The sequence below is a fragment of the Epinephelus fuscoguttatus genome, linkage group LG7, assembly GCF_011397635.1.
Source record: "Epinephelus fuscoguttatus linkage group LG7, E.fuscoguttatus.final_Chr_v1".
In the NCBI taxonomy this organism is placed as follows: Eukaryota; Metazoa; Chordata; class Actinopteri; order Perciformes; family Serranidae; genus Epinephelus; species Epinephelus fuscoguttatus.
The window spans coordinates 23,937,461-23,961,020 of NC_064758.1; the positions used below are offsets into that span (position 1 = coordinate 23,937,461).

Here is a 23,560-nt window from a genome sequence, read left to right on the forward strand (position 1 = left end):
GGGCACACATCTATGCTGTGTTATGACAAGCAGCCACGCTGTCTGAAATAATCATTAACAAATGTAATCATTATCATAAATAAACGTAACAAATTGCCATTATTATTATTCTTATGACTGGTTCTAATGTTACAGTGTATTACAGATCTGTGTGTGGTTTATGCAAGTAGTGTTACCATACCCCAACAGAAGCCGTTGCTCTACTGCTGTACAGTCTCTCTGTTTCATTATTTTCAAATGTATTAAAAAGTGGAGGACTAAAATGTAATGTGAGTGTTACAGAGGCTGTTTTTGCGAAGCATTGGTGTGCCAGAAAATAGGTCATAGCGTGCACACATTTCCTGTGTGTCTCTCAGTCATATGCTGGCTCCCTGAAATGAAACTCAGTCATCAAAACCCTTGATCTAAGATTCATTCATTTTTTTAATTTTTGACATTCACACCTGTGGCCAATTTAGAGTCACCAATTAACCTGCATGTCTTTGGGTTGTGGGAGGAAGCCGGAGTACATGGAGATAACTCACGCTGACATAGGGAGAACATACAAACCAGAAACCCTCTAGCTGTGAGGTGACAGTGCTAACCACTGCACCACCATGAGTTTAGCTGTTAGGTTTCTTAAAATTTATCCTGGAGGAAATTTCCACTCAGACGCCCCTGGAGGGTTGGATCACAGTGTAGATTGAAAATGGTCCCCCCAAATGATAAATAGGTGTCTATGGCCCTGCAGTGGATTATTTGATTTCAACAACAAAATTCTGATATATGATATTTGGCCATCAGTCATTCAGAAATATAAAAACAATACAAAAACAGCTCAAAAGCCTACACATGTACAATATAGAAGTACCAAATGTAAAATAAATTGCACAAGACAGACACCTCCTTAATGAAAAGAAGGGCTTAGCATGGGTCTATAAATATCAAAATGCAGTAGATGTACAGTGAGTTGTACAGAGGGAACATTTAGTGCAGTGGTTCCCAACTGGTCCAGCCACGGGTCCAGATTTCGGGTCACATCATTGAGTTAGTTTGCTGTCTCTGTCAAGTAGCTTTCCTTTAGTCACTCAACAACAACTCTATACCTGCAATTCATTGTGCCTAAAAATTAAGTGTGTTTTTTTACAAACTTGATACATTTACAAGTCACTTGGTCCATTCAGAATGGACTGGCGACCCACTTTTGGACCCAGACCCACCATTTGGGAACCCCTGATTTAGAGGACAGTTGTTTGAAAACATATTGCATTTGGTTTCTATGCACATTAGCCTTTATGTAGCCTGTGTAACTGTTGTATTGCGCATTGTGGGAATCATATATAAAGCTATGGAAATGAACTCTTAGTCTCACTGGATCTCCTGTAGGCCTACATGTCTTACAGTAAAATAAATAATAATGTAAGCTGAAGACAGTGTTTGTTGCGTTAGGGCTGTTTGCTGTGATTATAACAGGACCTGGTTATTGTTACTTCCCTGACTGCCTGTCTGTGTCTTCGTGTATCCGTTTACATAAAGGATCATCAAACTTTTCACCCTCTGAGCAAACACAGGTAATTGGCTGTATCTAGGCAACCAGAGAGCCTGTGCTGTTTTAGTTGCCAAGCGTAAATTAATTTATCTAGGAGCAATGTGAAACACCACCTGGCTACCCAAAGTGCACCTGAACAACAGAGTCTCCACATGAGGCTGGGTTGACCTGCATTTTGCTGGTGCGCAAACATTGCGTTGGTGACATTTGGCGCATATCCTGGTGTTGTCACGACTCTGCCGCTTGGGTTGTCTCTCTCAGACAGTGATCAACACGGCAGCTGATAGAGCTTAGCAGCAAAGCTAATACACCTTTCTGTCAACAGACCTGTCAGCGCTCAGTTGTGAAAGCTGCTGCAGTGGAGCTGAGCGCTTGCGCATGCAGCAGGATTTCATCCGGTTATGTAAAAGATAACGGGTTGAGCAGCCTGTGCACGAGGACAGTATTTTGGGCGTAGTGGCTCTTTTAGTTGACACTCTGATGATACTGTTATTCTGAATAAAACACGTCCTTTGGTGTCTCCGGATAAAATAAACATTCACTTTGCATACAGATCGCAATACGCTCCGCCCGAGTCTGTGCGTGACGCTACAAGTTAATTCTAGGGTTTAGGTTTCTACTGGATTTCATGTGAAGGAGGGCTCCAAGCAGAGCCCGCCCTCACGGGTCTTGGTCTCTGCTTGCCCTGCTCTGAGAGAGAAGCTGCACACGTAAATGAAACGCGGAATAGCCAGTTTTAGTGCCCTGCGGAACTGAGGGGGAGAGGAGCATGATCTAACCGACCTAAGCGCGCAGTTTATCGGTGATTCCTCGATGTTTTCTGTAGTGACACGGTGGTAGGTGTTAAGTGGCGCTTGCCACTCGGTCGTTGAACCAGCGAAGCTGAAGGCCAGGTCGAGCCAGTGAAGTCAAACGAATCTTGCGATGCCATCCGCGGATGCAGAGCCGGGCATGAGCAGGAGCATTGTAGCCCCGGCCTCAGCACCGAGCCACCCCCCAGGTGAACGCGCTGTCAGTGTGCTGTGGTCGTTTGGAAAATGCCTCGGTGCTCTTCTGCCAGTGTACCTGGCTGGATATTACGGCTTCAGCATCAGCGTAGTCCTGTTCGGTCTCATGATCTACATGGGATGGAAACACAGTCGGCTGGAGAAAGTCATGAGGCTCGAGTCTGCCATGTATATCCAGGAGAACGAGAGGGCATTCACCACCGAGAAGGCTTTCAAAGCCAAGAGGGATCTACCTCCCTGGGTAAGAGCTGACACACCTCCCTGCCACGGTCATTCTCTGCAGTTTGTATCACCTGTCACATCTGCCACATCTGTCAGGCTGAACTTGAGCTGCATTCAGCTACTGTGCATCACTGTGACAGGCTCTGACATGCTTATCACTCATTAGTAGACACTTGCTGTTAATGAAGAAACTTAAAGTGAACACATTTAGACAGAGAAATCATTGCTCCGTGATAACCATCAGATAAATAGGAGACTGTCCCTTTTGCTGACAGTATTTTCCTCCGGTCCGCCGACCAGCCCCATATTTAGACATTCCTACTGTGCAGTGCCTGGAGAATTAGTCTCAACAGCTTCCACACTGAGGAATGTGAATTAAAATGTCAGATGAGGTCTTTGTAGTGCAGAGGTGGAAAGAATGACACCAGCACTGAGGAGACTGTAAGTAGACTTGCATGTAGTAATGCATGTCTATGCTGAAAAAAAAGTAATTTATCTAGCAGTAGGAGAGATTTTCTGTGTGTTTCCCCTTCATGTTTCCTCACAGCAGAGCTGACCATTGACCTTATCTGGCTCCAAAAACTTGATGACTCATAAACATACTTCAGAGCAGAGGCAGGGACCATGTACCACCATATCTGGATAGAGAGCAAGACAGAATAAACTGTGTGTGTGTGTGTGTGTGTGAGAGAGAGTGGGTGTTTCGGGCAGATAGGCCTAATCTATAGATCTCATGTCTCTGTGGCTTGAAGGAAGGGCTGATGTGCCTGTGGTTGACAGTTTATTCAAGTAGAAATACTTCCTTGTAATTTAATCGTCTAATGTACAGCTAGGAATGCATGATCTGAAAATTGCTTGTTTGAAATAAAAGTACACTTTTAGAACTTTATTGCAGCAAACCTACTTCTGTTTATGCCTCACGCCCAGAAAAATATTACCAAGAGAATCATGTCAAATATTTTAGCTACCCCGCTATAAGCTGGAGGTCATTTTACACTGCCATGTTGTATTTGAGTTCATGCCTGACCAATATTACTTGTCCACAGGTCAACTTTCCAGATGTGGAGAAAGTGGAGTGGCTGAATAAGGTATGCTTTTTTTCCCTTTCAGGCTTTGCATATGTGCAGCTGTGTATTCATACATAAGGCGTTCATTTGGTTCAGCATTCTTGTCATGTATGATGAAGGGCCGCTCTTCAACAACAAATTTCAAAATAAGGTGTTTGGTTTCACTTGAGCAACTCCCACAGTAGCTGCAATGCCTCACATTTAGTATGGGGATAAAGAAACACTTGTGTGGACTTTAAGTGACCCAGCTCCCGTTGCAGCCTCTCTGTCGGAGCAGATTATCTACTGGTGTAATTAAGAGACACGGAGAGTGGCTGAGATCATATCGAGGAGCTCTCCGTCTCTGTCAGTACAGTAACCTCGCATCAGTGCAGGGCAAGCGTGGATGTGAATACTAATAATCCAGCTCGCCCTTCTAGAGGGAAAAATGTAATGAACTCGGTGACAGAAGCCCCGATTGTGGGATGGCAATTTGCTGGACTCATCTTTCACCAGCCCACGTCGCTCCTGCAGGCTTTCTGACATGATGCGGCTGCTCAAACACTCACAATCCTCACTTTAACCAATAAACAAACACACATCAGCCTTGAAATGTTCACACCTCTGACAACTTGTAAAAATTTGTGGCAACAAATAACAGGAACTGGCAACATGTGAATGTGAAAAAAAAAGCCAGATAAGATTTCACAGGGTGCATCATCCATATCATGCATCGTTTAATGCACTTAATTATGTTTACTCCTATTCTATTCTTGTTTTATTCTATTGATGTATATATTGTAGTTAAATGTTCACTCTTACAACCTCAGCACGGTGACGATTTATATTTTATTCTTTAATATTTTAATATTTTAAGTACTATTGTTAACACAGTAGCATAATGCACATTTTCATTTTTATTTTATTTTATTGCTTTACAGATTTCCATTTCATACTCTTATTCTTACTTCTTATAGTTCTCAATTCTTGACATTGGAGCGACTGTAACGAATCATAATTTCCCCTCGGGGATCAATAAAGTATTTCTGATTCTGATAAATATTATATCGAAGACTCTCCTGTGGCTGTAGCATCACCACTCTCACAGGCAGTTTGGAGGTCAGAGGATCAGCAAACAGTAGCTGACTGGACTTTGCACCTTCCCTTACACCTCACACTAAAATGCTGAAGCTAACACTACTGTGAGGCTGTGAGGAGTGATAATGCCACCACCAATACACTGATTCAGTTGATTAGACACAAGGGCGCTAGTTTCACTGCAGCATTTTGGACACATGTTGAACACAGGGTTTGGGTGTCATTTGCCAGAAAATATTAAGCATCAAACCCTGAATTTCCTGCATCCTGATGATTTTTTATGCACCATTTTTGTCAACAAATTTGCAAAAAAGTCCTGCTCCCCCCCTTGAAATCTACACCGATGAAATTACGTGTTATGCAACTATTTCTCTCTGAAAAATCCCCAAGGAAATTATCAGATAATCATGGACCCGTGAAATAAAGCATCAGCGATTTTGTTTTCTTTTTAATCTTGTGATGTTCTCCAAAATGATTCACAACTGGGATGTGCTTGATAAATTTATCTAATAACCATCTTGCTGAATTATTGATGGCAGAGCTGCTGTTAACTGTTTAGATGTTGCCCTCTGTCAGATGGCTTTTGTTCTCCTCTCTCTCTAGAGAGCCTTTTAACCACAAGGCAAACAGTCTGTGGTCATGTGTGTAAAGTGTGTGTGTGTCTGCATGCATGCATGGTTCGTTGTCATTTGCTGTCACGCTCTCATTAATTACTTAATATTCGCAGGAAGCACTTTGCTATGACTAAGCATTTGCACAAATAATAATTCATTGTTAATCACATCATTATATTAGCCGACCACAGATGCAAACATGCACCACATTTGATTACTTGTAATTATTTATTACCTATTGTATCTGATGCATAACAAAACTTTGGATTATGTCTTTGTATTCAAGTGTGTGTTGTCTCTGTCATATAGATCCTGCAGCAGGCTTGGCCCTTCATCGGCCAGTATCTGGAGAAGCTGCTGGTGGAAATCATCGCTCCTGCCATCCGTGCGTCCAGCATTCATCTGCAGACTCTCAGCTTCACCAAGGTCAACATAGGAGACAAGGTATCTGAATGGGACATCATGAAAGCAGTTTACTCTGTGCATGTTCTGTGATCAAGAAAATGCAGCTGAGTGCAGAATGTTAATGTGTATAATGTGTGTGTTATTCTGGTAATGCAGGGCTGGTCTCACTGGTGCGAAAGACAAATGCCCATTTAAAGAGACGCTCTTGACAGAGATCTGCTTATCTTTGACTGTATGAAATCGCAGCTGCAGCCTGGGACTTTTGCTCAGGTCTAGTTTCAGTCCTAGTCAGCGGTGTGCTTTTTACAGTTTTATGCGGCCAGCTTTGGTAGTTACGCTTCAAACGCTCAGTGCCTTCTGCCAAGCCAAAACCTGAACATTCAAATGCTTGCTGTAGTTTTCTGCCATATCCAGACTCTCTGATAAAGCACTGACCTGCTTTTCTAGTTCGATTGTTGGCTCCTGTGTTGTGGCGGAGTTTTCAACAGCTAGGATTCTAGCCTCAGCGTCATCTATCTGCTTGCTAGTAGTCTGGAGCTCCGTGGAATGCTTATGGATAGTCTCCGCCAGGGGAACGAGTTTTTCATAAGTTACCTTTATAATATTAGCAGTCATCACATAAAGGCTTTGGCGAGATCTGGGTCCAGTTCATCGGAGATATCAGATTCAGTTTGGTCACCATCTTGTGTGCATTTCACCAGGCTCTGCCAGGGTGTCTTTCTTGTCTGTCGTACTCAAGTTTCTTCTCATTTTACCAAAAAGACTGCGGCTAAAACTTTTCTAGAGACATAGTATGACCATAACTGCTATATCATAGGCAACTGGACTTGCTTGCGTTTCTTGAAGACTTTTCACCTCTCATCCAAGAAGCTTCTTTAGTTCTAAATTACGCTTCTTGGATGAGAGGCGAAACGTCTTCAGGACATGCAAGCAAGTCCAGTCGCCTATGATATAGCACTTATGATTACCATGACCTGGATGACTGAGAATCATCACCAACAAGACATAGCATGACCTGTCCATTACAAAGGTGGCTCCCAAAATACAGTTGTTATATAAGTTGCGCTCACCTCGCTGCCATCACTTAACCCCCTAAGTTGCTGTACTTAATGACATTGATCCCTACAGACCTCGATAGCTTGCCTCCCATTAACATTTTAGCTCCCCTGATGTCTATCTGGTGTTGGCGTGAGCGCCTATATCTGTTAGAAATTCAGAAACTTAAAGTCTTTGGAGGCCCATGTCCAGTTTATAAACAGGTGGGTACTGGACCTTCAGATCTACATGCCAAATGCCAACGACACAGTCATCTGGAAAGATAAAGATAAGCTCGGTTAATGTTATGCTAACAGAATGCTAACAAAATGTTGGCCAATCATGCATAATTAAGCCACTGGTATTTTGCTAAATGAAACACAAAACATTAGCCTACCTTTGTGTCTGACTGTATACTATATAGTACATAGGGTGTTTTGAAGCTTACTCACTGAGAAGTGTTTGTCTTAGATAAGCAGTTCTTTTAGACACTTGAAGCAAACAGCCAGCGAATGGCTCTCTGAACTCTTATTCCTCAAAAATGGCAGACTCACTGTTGATGACAGCACATTCCCTATTAGTTTTATTTGCTTTGTGTAACAGCAGCTGTTGTGTTCACAGGCTTTGAAGGTGGTTGGTGTGAAGGCTCACACAGAGCACGATAAGAGACAAGTGATGTTGGATTTGTACCTGAGGTAATGCATCACAGCTTTTGTTTTTGCTCATACATAAGCACCCAGACACTGAAATAATACCTGAGTTACTACATTGTTTCCTTCATTAGAATAGGGCTCGTCCTTATCTGTCACAGCAGATCATTGTTTACTTAACACAGCCGTATCATAACTCACATCAGCTGCTTCCCTTGGTTAAACATGTATCTCTACACTTGTCACTGCTCTTCTGCTTGCAGCTACGCCGGTGATGTTGAGATCAACGTAGAAATCAAAAAGTACTTTTGCAAAGCCGGAGTGAAAGGAGTCCAGGTATAAGAATAGATATTAAGATATTCTTACATTACCAGTCATAGTCAAATGGCCTGAAAACTTCACTTCGATATTTCTCTTTGTAGCTCCACGGGAAGCTGCGTGTGATCCTCGAGCCTCTGATCGGTGACGTGCCGCTCGTTGGAGCCATCACGATGTTTTTCATCCGCAGGCCTGTGAGTGCAGCACCAGTGAACCACATTTGATTTTGCACTGCATTGTTATTTGAGGTTCACATGGATGTATTTATATGTCTTTTATCTGTGTCATAGAAATTGGACATCAACTGGACCGGGCTGACTAACCTGTTAGATATCCCCGGACTGAAGTGAGTTCATGTGACAGAACTTTGTGTAGATAGATTTAAGGGTGCGGCTGCATTGATCTGTTGTGTCTCTGGTGTTTGTTTTCAATAGTTTTTAATGAGGAGTGCCTGTTTGTGGAATAGGGCTTATGAACTTTTGACATGCAGAAAAGTTTGGGGGCTGTGCCTTTTGGAATTGATGGCTATATTTCAGAGGATACATGATTTATTTAGCCATCAGAGTAGCAGAGGTTTCCAAAACAAACTAAGACAGAGAGTGTCGATAATATTTCTGTCTGTTCGATGAAAGATCTATGTGTTCACATTCTCAAAGGGTAAGAGTGGTTATATGCTATATTTTTATTCTCACCAGCAAATCCTGGGAAAAGACTAAAACCAACAATGAATTGATCCTATTAACAAGAAGCCAAACCCTCATATAACTTATTCCTGTGTGCCACAGAGCTCCTTTGTTGTCCAAAAACTTTTTAAAACACATAAATGAGTCACGCTGTTGCACTGGGTAACATGTTCCGTCATTACAATGAACAGGGGCACTGTAGTTTATGTTGAGTCATCCCACGCACACCATCCTGCTGCCTTTAAGGGATACTTTGCCAGTTTTCAGCCAGCTTTATATCATAACAATGTGGGTAGTATGTGTAAATGAATTGTGGTAAACTTACCTCAAACTTGCCAGCGCTCAGATCAGAAAAAATAAAGTGTATATATCTTTGAAGCCTTTTGTAAAGATGTATGTCTTTAGTAGAAGTGAATGGTCCTGGAGTATCATTAACAGGGTAGAGAAGTAAAAAACACCAACAGACAGAATAAAACATTCTTGGTTTTGTTCTTTTTATGGTGTTTGTTGATAATAAGAAAAATACTGAACAGTGCCAGCCTTTTCCTTTATGTTGTTCAAATTTATGCCATGCTGTTGTTCTACTGTTTTTTTTATATTCAGTACGTATATAATGACTCCATGAATTTATATGGAGGTAGTTTTCAAGGCCCATTATATAAGGTCAGAACATGGACAAGGTAGAATCAGCTACGGTACAGTTAAACTGAATATGAAGACAAATGGATGGTCTGACAAATAGGAACAAGTCACCTCTATTTATCGTTCATATTCAATGCAGCTGTATGGTGGCTGATTCTGCAGTGTGTGTGTTGCGATCTTATATAATGTACTTTTTGTGACAATACAATTAAAGCATTGTCAGAGGTGTAAATTTGTTGCTGACGCATCAATCCCCTCTGGTGATGCTTTCAATGACAGTTTGTCATTATTGTTTTAATTGTATTCCTCCTGTAGATGACATCAGCCAACATGATTTCCTAAAAAAACAAAACAAAAACAAAAACAAAAAAAAACACGTCCTCATCTGTAGCCAATGGGTGCTTCCTGTTGGTTCTGTTGCTGAGAACATGGATATCATGTTATTTATGCATGTTCATATTGTCAGCAGTAGTATATAGCCTCTGTCTGTTTGTCTGTGTGTCCCTCCCCCGTGTTTCCCCAACATCGTCCTCGCATTCATTTGCAGTGCCATTTCGGACACTATGATAATGGATGCAATAGCCTCCCACCTGGTGCTCCCCAACCGTCTAACTATACCCCTGGTGGCCGACCTGCACGTTGCGCAGCTCCGCTCCCCTCTGCCACGGGTAACTGTCTTAATTATGAATGGCCTGGGAAACATGGACCCACACAGACTGAAGCCGTGTCAGCATATACAAACACATAGCTTTAAATTCATACAGCAGACTTGTGAGGACTCTTAACTAACATTTTGATTTTCTTTGTGCATGAACGTGTTTTCCTGCACATATACGCACATGCTAGGGAGTTGTGCGTATCCACCTGCTGGAAGCTGAGGACCTGACTGCCAAGGACACTGTCATCAAGGGCTTAATCGACGGGAAGTCGGACCCGTATGCCGTCCTGCGTGTGGGGACCCAGATATTCACCTCTCATCACGTGGATAGCAACCTGAACCCACAGTGGAGGGAGATGTATGAGGTGAGAGGAGGGCGAGAGGGAAGAAAATACACCCGAAACTGAGCTGATACTCAAGTGCTGCACTCCCACCCAGTTTGTGTGCTAAAGGTTATAGTTTGGTGTTGGTGTCCTGGCTTCGTAGGTACTGCTTAGAGAAGTCTTTGGTAGTAAACATGTCGGAGAAAAACAGTTTTGACTTTATCTATGTATGCGTTAACAGGAAGCTCCTGTTTCTGAGATAAGCAGCTGTTGCGAAACTGCTTGCTCAGGGACACTTTTTTTTTGTTGTTTATGAAATTCAAGCCACTGAATAGATATGAAGTTATTAAAGGAATACTTCACCTGCAAAATGAGCATTTGCATATCAGTTACTGACAGCGTGTTACCCTGAATTTGTGAGGAAAACTTTGTGTTTCTCACATCCCTCCATGGTGAAGGGAGAATCCAAAAATGGCAAACATTTTTTTATGAATTGAAGTAAATGGGACTCCAAGACTATATCAAAACCTCAGTTTACAAACTCTTACACAACTCCTGCAGTGTGAGTCTCATTTATCCAGTTGCATGCCCAGTATTTCCTAAACACATGCATTTTTGCTAAAACATAATGATTTAAAATAAATCATTATGAACAGTCTTGTGCATGGCCGAGTAGCATGCCTGAATATGAGCTCCGTTTGAGCAGAGTTCAAATGCACTCACATGTTCAGGCACGCTTAGGGCATGTGGACGGAAGTGTTTTAAATCATTACTAAAGAAAATGCATGTGTTTGGAAGCACTGAGCGTACAACTGGACAAATTAGATCTAGATTACACTGCATGAGTTGTATAATCGTTTTTAAACCAATGTTTTAATATAGTTTTGCTGTTGTTAAATGTGGTCCCCATTGACGTCAATTCATGAGGAGTATTTGGCTTTTTTGGATTCTCCATTCAGCATGCAAGTATGGGAGAAAAACAAACTTTTGTTCATGAATTCAACACGACACATGGTGAGTAATTCATATACAAATAGTCATTTTGTGGGCGACGTATTTTTTCTAACATCCACCTGGCAAAAAACATGGAAACTTCTTGTCATTGTGATTCTGTTTGCATGTCCTTGTGTTATTGTGTCACATGTGGCTGTATCTATATTTGTATATTTGTCGTGTGTTTTGCGTATTTGCCCATTTATGTGTGTATGTGTGTGTGTGTGTCAGGTGATTGTCCATGAAGTACCTGGTCAGGAGTTGGAAGTGGAAGTTTTTGACAAAGACCCAGACCAGGATGACTTCCTGGGGAGGTAGCTTATTCATTCTCATTCATTTACTTGGTGTTATGTGCTTCTCATGTCATTCCCATTTCTGCTATTGCCATGTTGGGCCATGATTATCTTGAAATTTGAAGGTCTTAGTCTCTTTGATTCATGGCTTCATTAATTCTCTGCCTCTCTTTCAGGGTCAAGGTGGATCTCGATATTGTAAAGAAGGCGAGAGTTGTGGATGATGTAAGTATTAAAGCTTGTGTTCGACAAGATTCAGTATTTCACCATGGCATTTTTTACATGTTTCTCACTCAGATCATGTTATCATCAACAGGCACAAGAATGCAGTTATTATATTGTCTAACTCTGGAAAACATCTGAGCAAGACCTCAGTAATCCTGTTAGCATGTGACATTACGGAGCCCATGTGCCTCCTCGTGATCTGCTCTGATCTCTCCATCGTCTCCCCTGCCATCCAGGCTCAAAGTAATCAGCCAGAGGAGGAAAAATGTGTGTCTTATGAGTTCTTTGTTTTTGTAAACAGTGGTTTAATCTGAGGGACGTCCCATCTGGCAGTATTCACCTCCGGCTGGAGTGGCTCTCTTTGCTGTCCTCTGCTGACAGACTGAGTGAGGTGAGTCCACATTAAGGTTACTGAAAACTAAACAACAAACTAAAACTGGGTGTGAAAAATGTTTTAGTGAACTAAAATAAAAGTAAAAATAGACAGAAGAAAAAAGTAAAAAAAAATAACTATAATTATACTGTGTATTTACAAAACGAATTAAAGTAAAATACAAATATACAGAAAATGTCTTTAGCTTTAGTTTTTGTCAATTTGTTTATTGCATGAGAGGGCATTGGCACATATGTATGAGATGTCCACATGAGTGTGAGTCAATTGCCTTCACAAAGTGTTGTCATTGTGTTGTAATACCTATTGTGAACTTCTTAAATCTTGTTCCTGACAACAAAAAACATTATTATAATAAAAACAAAACAAACACAGATAGTGAAAATGATACTTAAAACTTAACATTTTCAATCAATTAAAACTAAAAGAAAACTGAAAAGAGCAAACTCACTCTGCAAACTAACTGAAACTAAACTAAAAATAAATGTTATAACTCTGGTACAGCTTTATGGTACTTATTTGTTTTTGTGCCTGATTTGCGACTTAGCTTTGGTTAGTGATTTGGACAAATATAACACACTCATGAGAATCAGAGCATTATTTTTATCCAACATTATTTTGGCATCGACAGAAAAGAGAGATGGTACCTTAAAATGTGAAGTTATTATAATTTAACTTGTTTATTTAACCTGTATTGAACCAGAGAAGATTTATTATCTCTTCTTCATGAGTGTTCATGAGTTACAAATTTAATAAAAAAAAACAACAACATTACATCCTAGAAACGATCTAAGGATGCACCTGTAGTATGGATGAAGATGGCCATATTCACAAAGCTTCCTGGTACAAAGAGTTGCTTCTAGTGATGAAATTCTAAGAAAATTCTCAGAATTGTTACGTTTTCTTATAATTTCCCCTTAAAGTTAAGGTCCTTGTTAAGATAAAAGTCATTCACAGAGCATCTTAGCCCTTAAACAGCTCCTAAGGTGAAAAAATGTTAGGAGCAGGGAGGAGGACTTTTAAGAGGCTGAAGAGTTTCTTAAGGAGAGGAGAAAATGGTGAAAACACATAGAGGTAGAAGAAATATTCTCCAAATGCTTCATGACGGAGATAATGAAATGCTACATTATGCAGGGACAGTATGTGGTTGATCTCAGTAGGGGTACACACACATTTCCCACCTAAGGCTACAACACTAGAAATAAAGTGATCATCACTAAGATATTTGGAAAACTGGAAAACACATCAGTGCAGCTGTGATGACTTGAGTCTCTCTCAGAATGATCAGCAGAATGATCACACTAGCAATGACACTTTCACAGTCAGCAGTTCATTTCATTTCCACTGGGTGTCCACACCTTCAGGCTCACAAAGGGGTGTGTCTCTGACAACCAATCACATCTCCTAAAAGCAAGCATCACACCTACCAACCACACCTCCTCACTAAGATAAACTTTTCTGTCCCTGCCTTGCTCAGAGTTGCTCAGAGAACTTTCCTATATCACTCCTAAGCTAGAACTCCTTACTAGAAGTTTTGGGGCTAAGTTGGGAGCTCTCTGACAGAATTCTCAGAATGTTTGTGAATATGGCCCGAGGTTTTTTGTTATGATTGTGTGAGCGGTGTTACATATTGTTTTTATCATGTGCTTAATGCATTTTTGCCTTATGGACAATAATATTACGTTGAAGTTCCAGACATCCTGAGAACAATCTAAAAACATCAATCCAAATAAGTGAGACTCATCTTAAACAGTTTAACAGTCAATCAATAACACATTCTTTATCAATATGTGTCTATAGTGATAAAAAAGTAAAATTGTGGCCCTGGGCTTTTAGGGTCTCGTATAATTTATCTCACATGCTTTGCTTCTGCTTCGTCTAACAGGTGATCCAGAAGAACCAGAACTTGACCAGTAAGACGGCTGATCCTCCATCTGCAGCCATCCTGGCCGTCTATCTTGATCAAGCTCATGCACTGCCTGTAAGTCTAACGTTATTTAAGACTCTCTCATGTAGTGTGCTTTAAATTTTTATCTGTTACCCACATCAGCTTATTTAATACATTACAGATGAGAAAAGGCAATAAGGACCCAAGCCCAATGGCGCAGATTTCCATTCAGGATTCAACTAAAGAGAGCAAGGTAAGGATATACTTTTTTTTCAACAGTATCTTTATTGATTTTAACAACAAAAAACAAAGACATACAGATCCAGTATGTGTATATATACATCTACAATTACACAGGAAGAAAAGGACACCTGAACAAAATCTTTGTACAAAGAAAAGATTTAATACACGCGTAATCCACCCTAACCCCCACTCCAAAAGTATGAAATTAAAGATAGATAAATAAATAAACAAAAAAACTTTGACAGATTTGGACAATGCAGATGCATATCCCCCGGTGCTTCCATCATGTGGGTTAAGTCTGTCCTCTCTAGATAATACATGAAGGGACCCCAGATGTTGTGAAAGAGTGATTGGTTACCCCTGATAGCAAATGCAATTTTCCCCAAAGTCAGAGTTGCTGATACTTCAGAAATCCATTTACCCGTACTCCGCCTACTGACTTTCTTCCATGAAAGAGCAATAACTCTTTTAGCCAATCTAAAAAATGTGAAAATGAAAATGTTTTCTCCTTCTTATGTTGTGACTGGCTTGGTATAAAACTAGTATTGAAAGTTTTGGGTCTAGAGGTATTTGTATGGATAATATGTCCTGGATACTATCTCTCACTGCGTCCCAGAACTTTTCTATTTGAGTGCACTGCCAAAACTAGGATCTAAGTTTTTATAAAACTTTTTCAGCCTTAATCTGTGCATAATGAATGTTTTCCTCTCTTTTCTGCAGACTTGCTACGGGACCAACAGCCCTGTGTGGGAGGATGCCTTCACCTTCTTTATTCAGGATCCCCGCAAACAAGACATCGACATTCAAGTAAGTCATCATGAGTCAATGATTGAACGCACCGATCGATGTAGCTGGAGGGATTTTGCATAAATTACTCCCACGGTGTTGAGGTACCTCATTGATTTTTCCTCCTCATTTTCCCTTTTTTCTCTGTAATGTCTGTAAACTGCACTCTTCTCTTTTTAACCCATTTACGTCCCTTTTTCCTTCATGATATTTGCCTTTATGCTAACTCCACATCTCCTCTTCCTGCGTTTCTCAATCAGGTGAAAGATGATGACCGTTCTCTGTCCCTGGGCAGTCTGACCATCCCTCTGGCCCGAGTTCTGGCGACGCCTGAACTCACCATGGACCAGTGGTTCCACATGGAGAATTCTGGTTCTGCCAGCCGCATCTATGTCAAAATTGTGCTTAGGGTTGGTATCTCACACATACACTTTCACGCAAGATGTGGATTCAGGCTGGTATTGCAAGAATCAACCTTCTTGTGAGGAAGACTTTGAAATCCTAACAGCTCCCAAAGGACCGCTTTGGCCTCAAGCAACTGTCATCAGACACATGCTTCAGTTATCACACCCACAACCAACCCTTCAAAGCTGAGAGCTCAAATTTAAATGTATCATAGCTCCGTGTGATTCTTTTATTCATGGACATCAGATCCTGTTAAACAGAGCACCCTGAGATTAGAGAATGTGAGATACTGGAGAGGATATAAAGTACTCTCTTAACTCTTAACACCTCCCCTTTTACATGCACACTGATTTTAACCCTATAACCAAATAAAAACCTAGGAGAGGCCATCCACATGTCTTCTTTCTGCCTCATCTTTCTATCCTTGTGAGAACATGCAGTCCTCAGTCCTGTTGTTTGTGCTCTACTAGGTTTTGTGGCTAAGTGACGATGCCACTCCCACAACACCATCTCCTCGGCCTACAGCTCCAGGGCCGGGGATGGGTCAGGGGGGAATCTCATCTGAACTGAACCCTACGGGGCCCGGCGGGTTAGGAAAACCTCAACCAACACGACCACAGCACACCACACCTGACCCAGAGTTTGCAACTGAGGTAAAACTGTTACCTAAAGTGAAACAGCAGCAGACATCACTCAGCCTCTCACACACACACTATAGTAGCATTTCCTGCCCTTGTTCTGCTCACAGGGAGTGCTGCGTATCCACCTGGTGGAGGCCCAAAACCTGATAGCGAAGGACAACTTCATGGGGGGCATGGTGAAAGGGAAGAGCGACCCTTATGTCAAGATCCGCGTGGCTGGTATCACCTTCCGTAGCCACACCATCAAAGAGAACCTCAATCCCATCTGGAATGAACTCTATGAGGTATTACCTTTGTTTGATGCTTGTCTGCCTCTCTGATGAAGTTGTTATGTTTTAGCTTGGATATGATACAAATTTTCCTCTATGATTTAGGTGATTTTGACTCAGCTTCCTGGTCAAGAGATCCAGTTTGAGCTGTTTGACAAGGATATCGATCAGGACGACTTCCTCGGAAGGTGCGCCCTGATGTCACAAATAAAACATTTACAGCATTTTTGGCTACACAGCTCTTATATCTGAAAATAAATATTTAAATGAAAAGGAGGATAATGACTCTTGCAGGTTCAAGCTCAACCTACGAGACATCATCAGTGCACAATTCATGGATACGGTGTGTGACACACAGTGAACATATAATTTAACAAATAATTTTTGTATATATATCAGAACCTGGACATTGATGTGCTGCTCTTGTTACAGTGGTACACTCTGAATGATGTTAAGTCTGGCCGAGTTCACCTGGTGCTGGAGTGGCTGCCCAGAGTCTCTGACCTACCCAGACTGGAGCAGGTCACACATTTACTCTCTTCATTTTATTCTTGATTCTGTTTATATTTAGATATACCAAGGCAACATACAAATAATATAGTTTTTCAGTGAAAATAAGAAGCCTTGGGCATCGGTGGCTTAGTGGTAGAGCAGGCGCCCCATGTACAAGGCTGTTGCCACAGCGGCCCAGGTTCGACTCCAGCCTGTGGCCCCCTGCTGCATGTCACTCCCCCTCTCTCTCTCCCCCTTTCACACTTGTCTGTCTTGTCAAATAAAGGCTAAAAAATGCCCCAAAAAATATCTTTAAAAAAATAAATAATAAGAAGCCTCGATTGTCCATAAACAGTTGCAAAAAAAAGAGTAATAATAAACTAAGTAATAACAAAAAATACAAAAGTAAATAAGTACAAAGAAATTACTAAAAAAGGATGAAGATACAGGTATAAAAGTAAAAATAAAAAAATGCATAATAAAAAAGCAAAGTCAGTAAGTAGAACCAGAACTTTGGATTTGGATTGACTCATGTTGATTTCAGCTGAATGTTAGAACGCATTTTTGCACAGAATGAGTGCTGTTATTTTGTCCCATAGCTTATACAGCGGAATTTAGTGCTAAGAAGGAACTGCGTCAAGGACAATGGTTGCTGTGGCAGATAGCAAAGAGAACAACTTTTACAGAAAGGATCTTGAGTTTTGTACATAACAGCAGTGTGTTTAGTTGTGAAACAGGAACTTCTCCCCACTGATGCTTTTTGTAGATTATTTTATTCATATCTTGTTGATAGTGTTGTGAAGGAAACTTTAACCACAACTTTCTTATTGCAACATCAGTCTCACAAAAACTCTCACTCTTCTTCTCTGTGTGTGTGTGTGACATAATTCCCCACAGATCTTGCAGTACCAGTCCCAGCAGTCGTACCACAACAAGGTTGTGCTATCATCGGCGGTGCTGTTTGTGTATGTGGAGCGTGCCCATGGCCTGCCGGTGAGATCATATCTATGAGTCCTTGGGGCTCTATTTGTTGTTTATTGTGGTGTGTTTTTCCTTGCTTTGGAGAGCACAGAAATACAATAGTTGGTTTTAGCAGCAGTGTTTTGCATAAAACACTGCAGTGTCCCAGCTGCAGTCTCATTTATATATGAAACAACGGATGGTGTAATGTGTTTTTGTTTAAAATAATATTATTTGCATGCAATGTCAGCTGAAGAAAAGTGGGAAGGAGCCGAAAGTCGGGGCTGAGATTACCCTCAAAGGCGTTTCATACAAAACAAAGGTACGATCACGACTTCTTTGATGAGCCTGTGAATGCAACAAAAGAAAAATGCTGTTTTAAAAAAAAAATCATTAAATTCTGCTGTTTGTTCTTTCCTAAGATTTGTGAGCGTTCCACATCCCCACGATGGGACGAAGCCTTTCATTATTTGGTTCGTGACCCCAGAGATGAGACACTCACAGTGAAGGTGGGATTCAAGAACAGCAGCTGCATTTATTATTTCACACTGATATTATAAAAGGCAGTCTGAAGAGTGTTTGTATATCTATATGTTTGTATCTAGCTCTCCCACAGCTGGGGCCAGGCCCTTGGGTCCTACACACTTCCTCTCAGAGAGGTGCTGCTTGAGCCGGACTTGGTGCTGGACCGCTGGCTCAATCTGGATGGAGCACTGCCAGAAAGCCAGATCCTACTGAGGGCTACGCTCAAGGTGCTGACAACATATCCTGCTTATTTTCTTCACACTACCAATATAATACTTATTTAAATATATATGTTAATATATATGTTGTTCTCTGTCTTGATTCCATAAAGACCTAACAACAATGCTGCTGCCATTTTTGACAATTATTTTGACTTTAGGACAGGGTCTAACTCATCCTAATTTAGAATTCCTAATTTGGTAAATCCCCTAGTTAGGGCAGTGTTGTAATAGCTAAATTCCTATCTTCAACATCATACTTAAGTGAGATAGGATTGAATTTCAAACTTAGGAATTTTCCCATTGAGTGTATTTAATTCTGTACTGTATCACTTGTGTTTTGTGCAGCTCACAGGTATTTCCCTGTATAGAACTAGCTTTGCAATGCACAGAATACTATGATGGGCCAACATCAGATATACAACATATACTACTGAATATAATACTCTGCAGACTCAAAGATAACAGATATCCTGCACAATGTTTGAAGGGACAGTTCACCCAAAAATCCAAAATACATGTACCTTACCTGTAGTGCTTTGTATCAGTCTAGACTGTTTTGGCGTGGGTTGCAGTGTTGGAGATATCAGCTGTAGAGATGTCTGCCTGCCCTCGAATATAATGAAACTAGATGGCACTCGGCTTGTGGTGCTCAAAGTGCCTAAAAAAATACGTTTGAAAAACTCAACAGCAATGTCTCTTTCCAGAAATCATGACCTGGTTACTCAAGATAATCCACAGACCTTGTTGTGAGCAGTTTCATGGAGGAACTACTTTCTATATACTACACCTGCCAACCGTATCACTGCGCCGGTCTTCCACTCCCAATCCACCTCACAGAGTTAACTAATGTAACAGCTCAGCAGGGAACATCACCACTGATGTTTATATCTTGCACTGTTACGAGCCTCTTGTTTATGAGTAGACACTTCCTTTTGCGTGGTGTAGTAGAAAGAAAATAGTTCCTTCAGCATCTAATTCCATTGTATTTAAGAGAAGGCAGACTTCTCCACAGCTGATATCTCCAACACTCTACAACACATCTAATAACTGTAGCTTAGCTCAAAGACTGGAATCAGAGGGAAACGGGTAGCTTGTCTCTGGAAAGGTTATAAAATATGCCTACCAGCATCTCCAAATATTACTGATTTAAACATTATAATCATTTTTGAATTCATGCAAACACTGTTCTTTCATCCCCGCTTCCAAAATGTCAAACTATTCCTTTAACATCAAAGCGACACAGTCAGCACGTACATACAGAGACTGGCAAGTGTCCATCAACACAGGGGTGTTGAAAGTCAGGAGATGATGACAGATTGATATCATATATCTATGTACCAATATCTGACTTTGGATTTCCTCTTTTATAGCAGCAGCAGTAGCAGCAGCAGCAGCAACAACACAGCCAACTTTAAGTTATGCTGCATAGCTAGTCTGTAAATGTTAGTCCTTATCAAGTCATGAGTAAACGATTATTATGTAGCATTTCATCCACATCTCTTCTCCTCTATTTCTATTTTTTATATTTATTATCTGTATATATTTTGTTATATTTTCTTGCATACTTCTTATTTCTATTTCTGCTTTCTTATCATTTCTCTGTGCCTATATATGGTATAAAAACAGCTGCTACATGTCTCAGTTTCCTCCAGGGGACCACTGATGTATTTCTAATTTCTGATTTGCAGGTCTTGGACACTCAGCTGGCGGTGTGTCGTAAGGCCCCAGGGGACGCAGGTAATGATGCCAGCGGAGAAGAAGTCATTCCCAGATGGGTTCCTTCCCATCTAGACATCAGACAGAGAGCTGGATTCTCCATGTGAGTCATACAGACACACTAGCATCAAAACAGCAGTTATCAGGGGTTCCTCAGAGGGTTGTTTTCCCGTATATATTATCTTGTTTTACCGTAAATATTCAAAGACATCATGACGTAAATAATCACATTTTCTACACTGTGTCTTTAGAAATGATAATCCTAACTCAGCAGGCCAGGTGAAGCTCAGCATCGGCTACTCCAACGAGGAGAGCAGGCTGTACATCACAGTTCACTCCTGCAGGTCTTTATATGACACACATCACCTCTTTAGCATCACATTTTTGGACCTGGAGCACAGGATCCCAACAATTTTTTGTAAATGCAATGACCCCTGTACACACAGAGCCCTGGCAGCCTGCTCCAAGGACGGTGCAGACCCTTATGTTTCCTTCATCCTGCTGCCTGACAAGAAGGCCACCACCAAGAGGAGGACTGGCACCAAGAAGAGAGACCTCAACCCAGAATTCAACGAGAGGTAAGACGAATAAATGAGACACTCATGATGGTGAAGGAAGTATGAGGATATTAACTGATCTCTCTCTCTCTTTCCGTAGGTTTGACTTTGACTTCTCTCTGGAGGAGTCCATGCAGAGAAGACTGGACCTGTCTGTGAAGAACAGCGTCTCCTTCATGAGCAGAGAGAGGGAGCTTATCGGCAAGGTATAGTTTTACTACCAAAACTACTGTTACAAAGTGCTTCATACACAAGGACAAATAAAAGAAAGCAAATAAACAATCAAATACATATTTACAGTCAGCAAATAATACCAGTAAAAAAGCTAAAAAAAATGACGAAGAAAATGTGTCAAAGTGTGCATTAAAGAACAGATAACAAAGGAAACAGATCAAATAATGTAGAAAAGGCCAGTTGGTAAAAGTGAGGCAATGTTACAGTGACAGACGATGTCAGAGGGAGGGGAAATTTCTAATCTCCTCTGGTCAGCTGTTCCAAAAGGTCGGAGTCCTAACAGCAAACACTGGGGAATGCTAACAGGGCCTTATCAGAGGACCTCAGGCTATTGGCTGGTAGCTCGGGGCCTTACCACGCAGGGCCTTAAAAGTCTAAAAGTTTAAAATCAATTCTAAAATGGAGAGGCACCCACTGAAGGGAGGCTAAAACAGGGGTGATATGATCAACAGTCTGGTGGCTGCATTTTGGATGTCCTGACATTGGGTAAGCATGTTTTGGCCAAGGCTTGTAAACACAGTATTACAGTATATCATCATCTGAAATGCTCTTCCGTTAGTTATTGCCAAACTTCACAAAAAAATCTTGGTGTTGATGTAGTGATTAGGACCAGACAACAAAGATACAGAAATGTTAAACATCATCTTCTCTTGTTGCCCTCAGTTGCAGCTGGATCTGGACCAAATTGACCTCAAGACTGGTGTCACGCAATGGTAATAATTCAAACAGCTACCAAACAATATTGTTTATGAAAGAGTTTTATCAACACAGTTATGTTCATATGTTATTTTCTTCAAGATCATACAACAAATTTCTGTTTTTCCAGGTACGATTTGGTAGCAGAGGCCAATTAGAGGGATCGGCGGCTGGTCTTAAGTACTATATAACTTTATGTGTTGCTTCTGTGAACTGTGATTTGTGCGTTTGTATATTCAGCTTAAATGAAAATTTCCACCATCACTGAAGAAAAAGACGACGACATATCTGCTCCACACGAACACAGTTCATCAGTATTTATGAAACTTTACATGTAGCTTTCCATCCGTAAAGTGTTAACTGTGGTGAATCCATGCTGTCTTGGACAGATTCTTCAGTAGAATATTTTGGCTGAGTAGATATTTGATAATAATGCAACTATGTTGCACGAACCTACAGAGTTTATATGTGTTCAAAAGCATGTCAAAGTCCTCATTGAATTTTATTCACAAAAGGGCTTATGCTGTGTTCAATATCTTAATGAGTGACATGGATTTACAGCATCCAACACAAGTGAGAGAAACTCCTTTGAATTTTATTTTTTACAATTTTCAAACAATTCCCGATATTACTTTGTTTATATACGTTTATATTATTGCCTTAAGTATTAAAAAACTGTGCACAGTTTGTCAGTGTTTATGAATTATGTTCCAAATGAAGTTTTATATGTTTTAACCAGAGCTCTATTAAAGTTACTTTTATAAGTCAAAGTATTACAAACCTAGACCCTCACATTTACCACTGAAAACAGAGGTATGATACTGTAAGCAGAGTCTAAATCACTGTGCTTTTATGAAGAGAAAACTTTGTATATACTAAAAACACATCGCTGGTGTTGTTACACCGCATGCTTACTTGTGTTTGTACGTGTTTGTAGCGCTAAGATGCAACAGGCTGACGATATCGGCCTTGTTCAGACTTTATTTTTCAAGCAAAACAGTTATGACGTTATGAGAAGCAAGCTTATATTGTACACACAGTGGGACAGCTTCTATTTACGACTACTGTCATCTCACCACAAAGGCTTGGGCACTGATTTGTGGTGATGGAAAGAAAATAATGTTTGAAGTGTCAAAACTGAAGAAAACTGCTGAGCTTTGACATTATTTTAACATATCATCATGTATCTGCTGAAGTTGTTGATTAAAGTTTGCACTCTCATGAATCAAACAAGTTTTTTGACTTCATTTTATTGTAAAAGGCTGTTTTTAATCTAAGTAATATGAGTGTCATAAAAAAGAAACAATCTTTAGAAAAAATAAGAGTAAAGACTAAGAATAAAACAAAGCATAAGTAAGTAGAAATAAAACATGGAAATAAAGTGAGAAAAATAAATATATATATTTAATTTAATATGGAAATATTAAGAAAAATCAAGAATAGATAAATGGAAATATAAAGACATAAAATATAAAGAATAATTATTTACATTTATTTGTGTGTGTATATATAATGCATATATTTATTCATTTAGTGCATATAAGTAACTATTTTCAATAATTTGTATTTTATGTAGTGTCATTTATTTATCTTTATCCCTTTATTTATATTTATTGTTTTGTCCACATATTTTTGATTAACTTATTTATTATTCTATTGATTTTTATCCTTTATTTTAAAAATTTTTATTCATTTATTCACTCATTGTTTTATTTATTCCACTTTATCTTTCCATATTATTTATTTGACTTTTTTAATTTTTAAATTTTTATTTATTTTTTATCCCTTTATATATA

The 23,560-nt window shown here is 40.2% G+C and overlaps 1 protein-coding gene across 1 annotated transcript; it reads left to right on the forward strand.

Moving 5' to 3' along the window:
• The first annotated feature begins 2,144 nt into the window (after positions 1-2,144).
• Positions 2,145-22,997, forward strand: esyt1a (extended synaptotagmin-like protein 1a). The gene is made up of 31 exons (XM_049580669.1): positions 2,145-2,776; positions 3,804-3,845; positions 5,825-5,959; positions 7,577-7,650; positions 7,869-7,941; positions 8,028-8,117; positions 8,214-8,269; positions 9,796-9,916; positions 10,095-10,271; positions 11,454-11,536; positions 11,692-11,740; positions 12,042-12,131; positions 14,017-14,112; positions 14,201-14,272; positions 14,983-15,069; positions 15,309-15,458; positions 15,924-16,106; positions 16,202-16,378; positions 16,469-16,551; positions 16,658-16,706; positions 16,796-16,885; positions 17,753-17,848; positions 18,066-18,137; positions 18,238-18,324; positions 18,421-18,567; positions 20,250-20,380; positions 20,529-20,621; positions 20,724-20,855; positions 20,935-21,040; positions 21,732-21,781; positions 21,895-22,997. Exons 1-31 carry the CDS (start codon positions 2,453-2,455, stop codon positions 21,920-21,922), a joined length of 3,243 nt encoding a protein of 1,080 aa, XP_049436626.1. The 5' UTR covers positions 2,145-2,452; the 3' UTR covers positions 21,923-22,997.
• Positions 22,998-23,560: the final 563 nt, after the last annotated feature.